The following is a 14,051-nucleotide window of genomic DNA, read 5'->3' as shown; positions in this document are numbered from 1 at the left end:
GATTATTTGACACCATAATGTTGTGAACAAATACATGAAATGATCTTATGCGTTACTGAGGAGAAATTAAACCGTACATCGAGCCTCTTCATCTCGCAGCCCGCAGTCTTTCTGAAGCGTTTCGCTCTGTCTCAGCAGCGCGCGAGTGACGTTAATTCTAACCAATCATACTCTTCCCCCTCCCCCCCTGCGACGTTAATGAAGAGACGGACAAATCAGCAGCCGAGGGGGCGTTCCCCTGTGGGCATACTCAGAGTTAGTGCGAGAAATTCAGTCTGGAGAAGAGGAGAGAGCGAGGATAAGCATCCCAACACATCCCACCGTTTGGACTTTTTTCTCATTCAGGTGTGCGCGGTGAATCACACACAAGACACCGGGAGAGAAGCCGTGGATTTTCTGCCTGATTGAGGACTGAGAGGGAAATTATCTGATCGCACTCGTACTTGACTTTTTTTTCTCTCTCTGATGGGATAGTTTATGTTGATATTTGAGCAGAACAGGTGCGTTTCATATGGGCTTCTCCGGTAATGCAGAATGACCATACGGGACCGTTAATTCGCGCGTGGATCACCTGATTCATCACCGGTACCGCATTACGTGCGACCCTCACCGCGCTCTGATCTGCGGGGGAAAGTTCATAAAGATTGTCTGATTGATTGCTGTGAAATCAACCCCCACCCCACCACCAAAAAAAAACAAACAAAAAAAAAAAACAGCTGTGCTTTGAATAAGATTTTTTTTTTAAACTAAGTATTCACTGACCTAGTCCTCAAAGCAGTGATCAATACAGATATACTCATACTCACTTGAGTCAGAATAATATTTATATATATTTATTTTTCCTGACTGGTCGAACGGATTTGACACTATGTGCGCGAATTGGTAACCTCCGTGTGAGCTCGCAGTGAACCGAGGTAAGAAAACGCATGCATGCATACACCCAAACTGGTTTGCATGCAGAATTGATGAACTGTATTGTTTAAAACACTGCCACTTATCGTGCATGTGCGATTTATTCACAGTAAATCCCAAATGCATGATGCGTAACTTTGAAGGAGATGACATAGGAGACGTTTCGTGTTAAATGTCTGAGTGCTTGACTGGCTGCATTATTTTATCAAGAGCCTCTCTGCATGAACAGGGAAATGATTAAAGTGAAAACCAGGCTGTAGTGGTGGTTAGAATGCATTTGATAATTATAACCAGAATGCATTGTCATCTTTATTAAGATCACAAAGCAGATACTATAAACCAGACTATTAACACTTATTGCTTGATTTTTAATTACATTGATTTTGATGCAGCATTTGTTGGTTGAGTATTATGGAATTCATTGTAACATATTATAATGTTGTGTGTTGTAGGGTCGTGTTTGGCTGCTCTTTATCTTCAAATGTAAGGCTCTGTGAAACCTTGGCTCTGACAACACCGTATGGAGACAACTGTTTGAATTAAAGCAGCAGGAACACGCGTGAACGGCTGTCATGGATTTAAGGGATTTTTTCTTGTTGGCAACATTAGTTGCTTGTTTCTGGTTAGATCCCACCATAGCCCAAGAGCTCATTTACCCTATCCGAGAAGAGCTACAGGAGAATGTTCTTATTGGAAACATACCAAAGGACTTAAACATCTCCCATATGAGCTCTGCAACCACAGTTACCGGTAATCTGGTTTACCGACTTGTGTCAAAAGCAGGTGACACCCCGCTTCTTAGAGTGATGAGCAATACAGGAGAAATCTTTACCACCTCCAACCGTATCGACAGAGAGAAACTCTGTCCCGGCCCCTCTTTTGAAGACAGCGAGTGTTCCTTTGAAATTGAGGTGGTCATTTTGCCCAATGACTATTTCAGATTAATCAAAATTAAAATCATTGTCAAAGACACCAATGACAATGCCCCCATGTTCCCCTCACCTGTGATCAACATTTCAATTCCGGAAAACACACTCATCAACAGCCGCTATGCTATTCCCTCTGCCACTGATCCAGATACCGGACCCAACAGCGTACACAAATACGAGCTGTTGAACGGGCAGAGCACTTTCGGTTTGGATATTGTGGAGACACCAGAGGGTGAGAAATGGCCTCAGCTTATTGTTCAGCAGAATTTAGATAGAGAACTGAAAGATACTTATGTGATGAAAGTCAAAGTGGAGGATGGGGGGAACCCACAGAAATCCAGCACTGCCATTCTACAGGTGACTGTCACTGATGTTAACGATAACCGGCCTGTCTTCAAAGAAAGCCAAATTGAGGTCCACATCCCAGAAAATTCTCCCATCGGCACATCTGTAGTTCATCTAATAGCCACTGATGCAGACGTTGGAGCCAATGCAGAAGTCAAGTACATGTTTGGGGCCCAGGTGTCTCCAGCTACAAGGAGACTTTTTGCTCTGAACTCCACCACTGGACTCATAACAGTTCAAAGGCCGCTTGATCGAGAGGAGACTGCCATTCATAAACTTACAGTACAAGCCAGCGATGGAAGCTCGAGTCCAGCAAAAGCCACCATCACTATCAATGTGACTGATGTGAATGACAATGCTCCAAACATTGACCTGAGATACATCATCAGTCCAACTAATGGTACTGTAATGCTTTCTGAAAAAGATCCAATTAACACCAAGATTGCCCTCATTACTGTATCTGACAAAGACACAGACGTCAACGGCAAGGTGATTTGCTTCATTGAAAAAGATGTTCCATTTCACCTCAAAGCAGTTTATGATAACCAGTATTTGCTAGAAACATCTGCACTGCTTGATTATGAAGGAACCAAGGAGTACATCTTCAAGATTGTTGCTTCTGACTCTGGAAAACCTAGTCTGAACCAGACCGCACTGGTCAGAGTACGGCTGGAGGATGAGAATGACAATCCACCCGTTTTCACCCAGCCTGTCATTGAGCTGGCTGTCATGGAGAACAACCAACGTGACATGTTCCTGACAACCATCAGCGCCACAGATGAGGACAGTGGACGGAATGCAGAGATTGTCTACCAGCTTGGACCCAACGCATCATTTTTTGATCTTGATCGTAAAACGGGAGTGCTAACCGCATCCAGGGTGTTTGATAGGGAGGAACAAGAGCGGTTCCTCTTTACGGTCACCGCTAGGGACAATGGCACCAGGGCTCTGCAGAGTCAAGCTGCAGTCATAGTGACCATACTGGACGAGAATGACAACAGCCCTAAATTCACACACAACCACTTTCAGTTCTTTGTGTCAGAGAATCTGCCTAAATATAGTACAGTTGGAGTAATCACAGTCACAGATGCAGATGCTGGTGAGAATGCCATGGCGAGACTCTCAATCCTTAATGATAACGAGAACTTTATCCTTGACCAAGATTCTGGTGTCATAAAATCCAATGTATCCTTTGACAGAGAGCAGCAAAGTTCCTACACCTTTGACGTCAGAGCTGTGGACAGTGGAAGTCCTCCATGCTCGTCAGCTTCCAAGGTGACCATCAATGTCATTGATGTCAACGATAACCCCCCCATCGTCATTTACCCACCATCAAACACCTCTTTCAAACTAGTGCCACTGTCTGCGATTCCGGGATCGGTTGTGGCCGAGGTGTTTGCAGTAGATGGAGATACGGGTATGAATGCAGAACTCAAGTACACTATTGTGAGTGGTAATGGAAGAAGTCTTTTCAGAATTGACCCCGTAACGGGAAACATCACATTAGAGGAGAAACCCATGGTGGCAGACATAGGCCTCCACAGGCTGGTGGTCAACATCAGTGACCTCGGCTATCCAAAGTCCCTGCACACTCTTGTCCTAGTTTTCCTGTATGTAAATGACACGGTTGGAAATTCCTCATACATACATGATCTCATCCGTCGGACAATGGAAACGCCACTGGATAGGAACATTGGCGAGACTAGTGAGACTTATCAGAATGTTGACAACCTAAAAACCATCATTGCCATCGTGACTGGTACTATGGTAGTGATTGTTGTCATCTTCATAACAGTTCTAGTGCGCTGCCGAAATGCCTCACAGTTCAAGGCGGCCCAGAGAAAGAAGCAGGGTGCTGAGTGGATGTCCCCCAACCAGGAGAACAAGCAAAACAAGAAGAAGAAGCGCAAAAAGAGGAAGTCGCCAAAGAGCTCCCTCTTGAACTTCGTCACCATCGAGGAGAATAAACCTGACGACTCTGCCCACGAACCCATAAATGGAACCATAAGTCTCCCGGCTGAGCTCGAGGAGCCCGGGATTGGACGTTTTGATTGGAATGCCACCCCTACCACCACCTTCAAACCCAGCAGCCCAGACTTGGCCCGGCACTACAAGTCCGCTTCACCCCAGTCGGCCTTCCACCTCAAAGCTGACACTCCGGTGTCTGTGAAAAAGCATCATGTGATACAGGAGCTGCCACTGGACAATACCTTTGTTGGGGGCTGTGACACGCTTTCCAAACGGTCCTCCACCAGCTCTGATCACTTCAGTGCCTCAGAATGCAGTTCACAAGGAGGCTTCAAGTCAAAGGGGGCACCTTTGCACACCAGACAGGTAAAAGAACACTTTTACTGGTCTATAAGTACTGCTTATAACTGTCCTGCTCAGTACTGAAGTGCCTGTGGTAGCTAAATTGCTCTGAGTGGTACATCTGTGATGCACTATGTAAAATGTAGAATTCAAAAAGCCCCCCATAGATGTTCTCATATAATGACCAAAAAAAGTCGTAAATATTGTATGTGTTTTATATGAAACTAGCAGACCCAGGCAAATTGTAATAATCTTGACACATGCATTTCTCTGTTTTTTATTTATTTATTTATTTTATTTTATTATTTTATTTATAAACCTTTACTTGAAACAAGTGCTGGATAAGCAGATGGTTTAATGTGTGAGGTTCGAAAAGAATCCAACTTCTCTTATGAATCCTAGGAGGCTAGATTCAGTTTAATCTCACTGCTCTGTCATGGTTCAAAGATGCAATGTTCAAAGATGAGAGTTTGTGAAAGAAACATTTTTTTCTCGCCTGTCTACTTCGATCACCATTTTCTCATTTCGACATCCAAACTCTTTTATGGAAGAAATTAATTTGAATCTAGGCATTATCAAACAAATCATCACTTTTATGAGTAACCACTCAAGTTCAATATTGTTCTTATTTTTCTCCATTGTTAATTAGCATTCTCTATGATAGCAGTTTTCTAGCAGTTTTCCTTTTTTTTTTTTATTAATTTTGGACTGCTGTTAATCTACTAATAGAGAAAATGTGTGCACTCAACATTAAGCATTATCTCCTGGTTCATTAAATCCAATGGTATCCAAATACTTAACCAATAAACTGTCCCAGACATTTAGTATAGAACTGTGTTCTCTTTCGATAGCTGTACATATTTCTCAAAGACAATTCTGCTGTATAAAGCACTCAAAATCACAAAAGCATCTCGTAGTATGAAACCCAGATGATGAGAGAGAGTTGAGGGAGGGTGAGTAGGCGGGAGGGAGGGGAATATTACCTTTAGGTGGCACTGTTGTCCTGTATGGTATATTCTGGCTATGGGCCAACATGCTGTGTGTGTGTGTGTGTGTGTGTGTGTGTGTGTAATAGACGGGGAAGAAATGGGGAGCAGTCACTTGTTCTCTTTCGGTCTCTCTCTCATTCACTCCCTTTATCTCTCACTCACTTTTCGTCTCTCTCTATCTCCTTGCCTTTCCCTTGCCCTTCTGTCTGTGTGTGTATGTGTGTGTGTGTGTGTGTGTGTGTGTGTTTATGGGAGCATTTTTCTCAGTAAACAGCTCATGTCTAATGATGGACTGAATACACAACAGATTGGTAATGGCTGTTAGTGATGTATAAGATAAGGTCTGACCGTTGGAGAACAAACACATACAAACTTGTTAACTTTTTGTTACTTTATTTATGAATGTTTTTTTTTTTTTTAGTTGTTCATGGATGTTTTTTCTTTCTTTTCCTTTTTTCTTAGTTGAAGACAGAATTATGTGCTTTTATTTATATATGTATTTTTTATTAAAATGTTAATATTTTACCTTATTAATTAATTAATTTAGTTTAGTTTTCTTGTTAATGAATGTTTTTCTCAGTTGAGGATATTATAAGCTCGAGTTTTGTTTTGTTTTATATTTTTATTTATTTATGATTTATGTTTATTTATTTATTTATTTATCTATTTTTATTTATTTTATTTTTTTTTCACTTACGGGCATTTTTCCAACTTCTGGCAAAGTGTAGCTACAGTAAGTAAACCTACACAACTTAGCATATTTCCAGATTGAGTGTGTGGAGGATTGTTTATAATTTACTTATGCATGAAAGCTGTACAAACAAAAGAATGTCTAATATAGTTTTTCGGGCGGATGCGAGTCTGGAAGATGGGGGCGTTTAGCTTGGCTTGCTCTTGTGTGGGCGGTCCAGATCGCGGACATGCATCGGGGTAGGCCACACAGGATATGACCGTTCTATAGGTTACACTGCATATCATCCCAGTCCCCTTCTAAATCAAAACATCAAACAAGGGTGTTGAATGCAGTGAAGCATTCAGATTTTTCAATTCTGATTTTGGATATGCAAAGCAATTCTTTGCAGTCTCTTTCCTTCTCTCTGTCTTAGACTTGCATTGTAAGAAGAAAGAAAGGAGTACACCAATGTAGAGCGACAGATTACATAATAAACTGCAATCCAGGCCAAGAGAGTGGCCTCTGCAGCTACTGTCCTATTGGGAACCACGCCGTCATGCTGTACATGACTTAACAAATGTCTCAGTGACCCAAAACAAAAGCCGCCACTGTAAGTACAATGACAGATGCCTGTCAACGCTGTAGATGGATTGTACCACACTGTGAAATGCACTGTTCGTTCAGTCCAGAGGGGTCTGTGTTTGAACAGGGGTTGCCCTTTGTGTCTCTCTCTCAATCCTTTAAAGGCCACTGACTGTGTGTTTCCTCTCTAAAGCTCATAGATTCTGGGGCACCCTCCATGCAGAGCTAGTTAGCACAGCTAGAGGCACATCAGTGGCAAGCTTATTATGGCACCCAAAACCTCTGCTGACAGCCATAGGGCAATAAACACTTGTCCTTTCTGTTCACAGACTGAACTGAAGCAGTGCAAACAACGAGCACAATGAGCAAATCTGCCTGATAGTCAAGGGTGCAGTAAACATTACTATTTTTGTTCTGCTTGGTCGTAGTGCAATGAACAAAAAAAATTAGGTGGTTGTGTAAAGTTACAGCTTTAAAGGAATACAGTTCTGAATAAATTTCCTAATAATTTACTCACCTTTATGCATTACTTCTTCTGTGGAACACAAAAGGTGAAAAGCCAACTGGGCCCAGTGTTTTTTTTTTTTTTTTTCTATGCCAATAATGTTCAAAATGTCTTATTTTATGCACCACAGAAGAAAGGTGTCCTATAGTTTTGGAACGACATAAGGGTGAGTAAATGATGACTGAATTTTTCATTTTGGGGAGAATTGTCCCTTGAAGACTAAGCAGAAGCATTAGTTGCATGAGCAATTCATTGGGTGAACATTAATGCATTTATCCAACGCAAACTTACATTGCATTCAAAGCTTAATATTTGTCAGTTGATGCATTCCGTCGAAACCGCACGACCTTGCTAATGACATGCTCTACTCTTTAAAGTTCTCACAACTTTCCAGGTGTTTCTACACAAATTCTGATAATATGTGTTGTAGGGAAATTTCCACTGTGCATCCAGGAATCAATGTGTATCGTTCCTTGCCCATTTCTAAGTCACTTTACTTTGTTTTTCAGAGTGAAATTCAATAACATAACAGATACAAAATTGCTTGCCTTCTAAAGAACTCATTGATGAAGAGCGTTTATTGCAAAATAATCTTAGTAGGCCATTTATTTCTCATTTGTAGTTTTTTTTTTATTATTGCATGGGGCACACACACATCACGGTTCAATAGCTTCTCAGGATGGAGGCGCATTAAAAAGTCTATTATGAAGTGTATGAAACATTTTGGTTATTGATTAAGCGTGCATGCATAGTGTGCAACACTGCGCTGCGGGAAAACTCCTCAACAAGCCTGATTAATAAACTCAGTTAGAGAAATTAAACTGGGAAGTTACTGCTCATAGTGAACCGAACTCATATGAGCATTTATAAGAGCGTTTGCACTTCATGCTGGGGAGTTTCTGCTCATACTCATACTTTCTCAGATTTCAAATCAAGAAATTCACTTACATCACATCAGTCAGATTCAGATTTCTTATCAGATTCAGAGATTTCTTAGAAAGCCTCATTCAGATGTATAGGAGCCCCGAGAGGCAGGCTAACAGCTCTACCGGTGAGTGCTAGCAATAATGATTAGCAATTATCCCAAAGTGATGCGGTTATTCCGTTTGGTTTAGGAAGCAATCAGACCCGTGAGATTCCGTGGGACTGTTTTTAGAGACAAGATGATTGTCTCTCATGCTTCCTCTGTTGCCGAGCTGTTCTCTAATCTGGCAAAGCAGAGTGCAGTCAGGTCTTTCCCACTGTCACATAATAGAAGAAATCTGTACGCATCGCCTTTCCTGAGAGTCTCAACGAGTTAAGACGAAACCAAAATGGAAGAAAAGAGTCTGGTTGCTGACTTGAATTGCAACATTGAATCTTAAGAGATTACGCATGCATCAGGCTCACACTCCGCCATATGTGAGCGAGACAAAGGTTACTAGCGAGGGCACGGAGCGAAGAATATGTGGAATGAAAAGATGTGTGTTCAAGACTCTCTCCAGTGGCTTTATGCTTCAATGAATGGACATCCTAATGCAAACAGTAGAGACTCGAGATGGTACGGGGGAAGGCGGTAATAGACTGCATTGTGATGGTGAAGGGCCGGGAGGGAGTAGTTCTTTCAAACAGGTTCATTTGCCACATTAATAAGGGATTAGCATGGACGGGGCTCCCAGGATCAGGGCCTGAAGTTTGAGAAGATTAATGGACTGTGACATTATTGCACCTGAGGGGGATGTCTGTAGCGATATCTGGTGCGTTGAGCTGATGGAGGGGCTCCGTTGGGCCAGGGAAAGAGATTTAGTCGGGGTACAACACTTGCGGCTGCTTGCTGCCTCTCATTGTCTTGCATAAAGAGCCTCTGCAATTCATTATTACGTGTTTTATGTGCTCCTCTTTGACTGGTTTGCGGGAGCCTAGATTAAAATTATGTAAATTGAGTTGGACTGGCGCAGTGTTATGTTATTAAATAAACATTCTGTTATCATTTACTCACTCTTGTGTTGCTCCAAACCTGTATGCCTTTCTGTAGAACGCAATAGAAGATATTCTGAAAAATGCTACTGCATTTTTAAATCCACACAGTGCAAGTAATTTGGGGTCCAAAAGTGACTTTTATTTCATGGACAATAGAAAAACAAAAATCATAGTGATGAACGACATAAAGATGAGTAAATGATGACAGAATATTTATTTTTGTCGCAACTGTCCCTTTAGAAACCAGTTGTGGATAACTACATTGTTCCGCCTTCAATGCACCAATTTTACACAATACACTGGCACCACAGAGTAACATTCAGCTGAACCTCAAGGTGAGATTTGTCCCAATTGTATATATTAGAAACGTCTCGGTTACGTATGGTAACCCTCGTTCCCTGAAGGAGGGAACGGAGACGCCACGTCGGATGACCGACGAATATGGGATATCGCTTCGATAGACCAATCTACTTCGAGTGTAAACTAAACGAGCCAATGCACATTGGCATGCAATTATTGCATCCAGCTGCCGCTGATCACTGCGTGAGTATAAGAGGGCAGCAGGTGCAATGCATACCAGTTTTTCGCTGAGGAGCCGAGCCGGGAACCCGGCAGCTCAGCGGCGGTACAGCAACCATGGCGACGGGACGTGGCGTCTCCGTTCCCTCCTTCAGGGAACGAGGGTTACCATACGTAACCGAGACGTTCCCTTTCAGTCGGTCACTCTCGACGCCACGTCGGATGACCGACGAATATGGGATCCCTATCAAAGCGCCATGGGTGCTGCCCCTTCCAGTGCCCTGTGCGAGCCGCCTGCGCCCCTATTAGGTGTAGGCCGGGGCTCAGAACAAGTAGCTCCACTCACCATTGTCAAAGCACTACCTCACTGGGTGAGATTGGATAACACTGGGAAAACGTACCCGGTCCGCTTGGAGCCGGGACGCTGCGGAAGCCCCATCCTTCCCGAAGGAGGTCTCGGAGGCAAATACACATATAGCATCCGTTTAGGAGTATACGGAGAAATTTGAGGTGATTAAAACCCTCTTGGGAAGGCAGAAGTCTGCCGGGGAAACACGGGCTCTAAGGCTATACCGTGGACTATACACATACGAGTACCGCTTAGGTCTCAATATGGAGCCCAGCCTTCCATGGTTCTCACGGATTCATCATGAAGGCCTGGCGCCGGACGTTCCGCCGCGTCCAGCTGCCTAGGGTGATGGAGGAACTCAACAGGGTCTACAGTTCGGACACTCTGGAGCAGTTTTAGCAAGCCGACACTAACCGGGGCCTCTCAGTGCCACTACCCGTTTGAGGTGAGAACACAGGAGGATACCGGCTCTACACGAAGGCTATAGAACCTAGCGAACGTGTTAGGGGTCGCCCAGCCCGCAGCTCTACAAATATCTGTCAGCGAGGCGCCACGAGCCAGCGCCCAGGAGGATGCAACACTTCTAGTTGAGTGAGCTCGAAGCCTGAACGGGCAGGGCACATCCTGAGCCTGATAAGCCAGGGTTATGGCATCCACAATCCAGTGGGCCATCCTCTGCTTAGAGACGGCATTCCCCTTCTGCCGGCCTCCGTAACAGACAAAGAGCTGGACTGAGGTCCTGAAGCTTTGCGTCCGGTCCACGTAGCACCTTAATGCTCGAACAGGACAAAGCAAAGCCAGGGCTGGGTCTGCCTCCTCCAGGGGCAGCGCTTGCAGGTTCACCACTTGGTCTTTGAAGGGTGTAGTGGGAACCTTGGGCACGTAGCCAGGCCGGGGCCTCAGGATTACCTGGGAGTCAGCCGGCCCGAACTCTAGGCACGAATCGTTGACCGAAAATGCATGCAGGTCCCCTACCCTCTTGATGGAGGCCAGTGCAAGCAGGAGCACAGTTTTCAATGAAAGAAACTTTAGCTCAACTGAATGCAAAGGCTCGAATGGGCCCTGCTGTAGTGATTTAAGCACTAGAGACAGGTCCCAAGAGGGTATACAGGGGGGCCGGGATGGATTTAACCTCCTGGCCCCTCTAAGGAACCTGATGATGAGGTCATGCTTACCCAAAGACTTCCCATTCACAGGGTCATGGTACGCAGCAATAGCGGCAACCTGGACTTTGAGGGTGGAGGGAGACAGCCTTCGCTCCAACCCTTGCTGCAAAAAGGATAGCACGGCCGCAATCGGGCATCTTCGGGGGTCTTCTCGGCGAGAAGAACACCACTCAACGAACAGGTTCCACTTCAAGGCATAGGCGTGTCTCGTAGACGGTGCTCTTGCCGAAGTGATGGTGTTAACTACCTCTTGGGGTAGGTCACCTAGAACCTCCGCGTCCCGTCCAGGGACCAAACATGGAGTTTCCAAAGGTCTGGACGCGGGTGCCAAATGGTGCCCCGTCTCTGAGTCAGTAAATCCCTCCTCAGAGGAACCAGCCAAGGAGGGGCTGTCGAGAGGAGCACTAGTTCGGGGAACCAGGTCCGAGTAGGCCAATATGGCGCTACTAGTAAGACTTGCTCCTCGTCCTCCTGGACCTTGCACAACGTCTGTGCGAGAAGGCTCACTGGGGGAAACGCATACTTGCGTAGGTCCCGCGGCCAGCTGTGTGCCAGTGCGTCCGTGCCGAGAGTTCCCTCGGTCAGGGAGTAGAAAGCCTGGCAGTGAGAGGTCTCTGGAGCAGCAAACAGGTCTACCTGAGCGGCTCTGAACCGCCTCCAAATCAGCTGGACCGTCAGGGGATGGAGTCGCCATTCTCCCGGGAGCATTGCTCAAGACAGCTCGTCAGCTGTACGACTGAGCAGGCCTGGAATGTGAACAGCACGAAGTGACCTCAGAACCTTCTGACTCCAAAGGAGGAGGTGGCGGGCGAGTTGCAAGATGCGACGAGAGCGCAGACCACCTTGGTGGTTGATGTACGCAACAGTCGCAGTGTTGTCCAATCGGACCAGCACAGGCTTGCCTCGTAAGAGACCTTTGAGACGGTTCAAGGCAAGGTGCGTTGCTAACAACTCTAGGCAATTGATGTGCCACTGCAGCTGCGGGCCCGTCCAAACCCCTGAGACTGCATGCCCGTTGTACGTGGCCCCCCCGGCGGTGGTGGAGGCATGCGTGTAAACCACAGCATGCCTGGAGACCTGCTCTAGGGGCACCCCTGCCCATAGGAATGCCAGATCTGACCACGGAGTGAGGGTTTGGCGACAGGCCGGTGTAACTTGGACCCGGTGAGTGCCGCGCTTCCACGCCCACCTCGGGACTCGGCCATAAAGCCAGTGCCGGAGCGGTCTCATATGTGATAGGCCGAGCGGTGTAAGTGCCGCTGTGGCCACCATATGCCCCAGGAGCCTCTGAAAGAGTTTCAGTGGGACCGCCGTCCTGCTCTTGGACGTATTCAAGCAGGCTAGCACCGACCGCGCACGTTCCTCTGTGAGGCGTGCTGTCTGTTCGACCGAATCCAACTCCATACCGAGAAAAGAGATCCTCTGCAATGGTGAGAGTTTGCTCTTTTCCCAGCTGACCTGAAGGCCCAACAGGCTCAGGTGCCGGAGCACCACATCCCTGTGCTCGCAGAACTGATCTCGAGACTGTGCTAGTATCAGCCAATTGAGAATGCGAACACTCTGCTCTCTGAGAGGAACGAGAGCTGCCTCCGTGACTTCCGTGAAGACACAGGGAGACTGGGACAGCCGGAAGGGCAGGACCTTGTACTGATATGCTAGTCCTTCGAACGCAAGCCGCAGAAAAGGTCTGTGGCGCGGAAGTATGGACACATGAAAGTACACGTCCTTCAGGTCGATCGCTGCAAACCAATCTTGGGGACGGACGCACCTGAAAATGCGTTTCTGTGTCAACATTTTGAACTGTAGCCGATAGAGGGCCCGATTCAAAACTCGCAGATCCAAGACCGGTCGTAACCCACCGCTTTTCTTGGGTACAATGAGGTACGGGCTGTAAAGCCCCTTCCTCATATCGGCTGGAGGGACCGGCTCTATCGCGGCCTTCGCCAGTAGGACTGCGATCTCTTTCCGCAAGACAGGGGCATCGGACGCTTCCACTGTAGTGAAGCGGACACCGCAGAGCTTGGGGGGAAGCCGGGCGATCTGAATCGCATAGCCGAGGCTGATGGTTCGCAGAAGCCAGCGAGACGGGCTGGGTAGCGCTGACCAGGCGCCTAAGAACCGTACAAGCGGGACCAGCAGAACCACAGCCGTACCCGCAGTGGGGCAGCGAGGTGGAACACAGGGGCCCAACTCGGGCGGCTTGTGAGCAGGCCGGAGTGTGGTGCGAGTGTGGGGTGCAGGGCTCACCTGGTTCCACGGGTTGGCAGAGGGTGCGTGAGTAGGGCCTTTGTTGACGCTCTCGAACCGCCCGCAGCTGCCATCTGGCGAAGGAGGAGGATGAGTGAGGTCCGGTGCTTGGCCGTCCGCAACTCTCCGTGCCCTCCTGGGACCCAGAGAGGGAGGAAACTACTCTCCTGTCGAGATTTCCAAATTCTCCGCCTGGCCCTCCTCCAGGGGAGGGAGAGGTGCCTACACCATCCCCCAGAAAGCAGCTACCTCTCTCTGGGTCACCCGTCCCAGGGCCTCTTGCTCTTCTGCTTACCGTCAGGTTTGACGGGGGCCAGGACGGGAGGGGCAGCCTGCCTGTGCCCAGCTCAACGGCACCACTTGGAGGCTGCTGCAGATGCGACGCGTGAGCAGGGGCGGATGCAGGGGGCTGCCCTCGGCGACGAGCAGGCTGGGGCACTGCAGCCGGCGGGTGGGTGGAGATAGCAGCAGCTGCCCGCCGGGGCAGGATGTGTCGGATCGCCTCAGTCTGCTTCTGGGCAGCCGAGAATTGCTGGGCCAAAATCTCGACTGCGTCGCCGAAGAGG

The 14,051-nt window shown here is 47.1% G+C and overlaps 1 protein-coding gene across 1 annotated transcript; it reads left to right on the top strand.

Moving 5' to 3' along the window:
• The first annotated feature begins 717 nt into the window (after positions 1–717).
• LOC128015219 (protocadherin-9-like) lies at positions 718–4,580 on the top strand. Its single transcript, XM_052598883.1, has 2 exons — positions 718–914; positions 1,365–4,580. The coding sequence occupies exon 2, from the start codon at positions 1,485–1,487 to the stop codon at positions 4,578–4,580; it is 3,096 nt and encodes a 1,031-aa protein (XP_052454843.1). The 5' UTR covers positions 718–914; positions 1,365–1,484.
• The last annotated feature ends 9,471 nt before the right edge of the window (positions 4,581–14,051 follow it).

This window comes from Carassius gibelio, chromosome A6, assembly GCF_023724105.1.
Source record: "Carassius gibelio isolate Cgi1373 ecotype wild population from Czech Republic chromosome A6, carGib1.2-hapl.c, whole genome shotgun sequence".
In the NCBI taxonomy this organism is placed as follows: domain Eukaryota; kingdom Metazoa; phylum Chordata; class Actinopteri; order Cypriniformes; family Cyprinidae; genus Carassius; species Carassius gibelio.
This window is presented reverse-complemented; position numbering and strand designations above follow the sequence as displayed.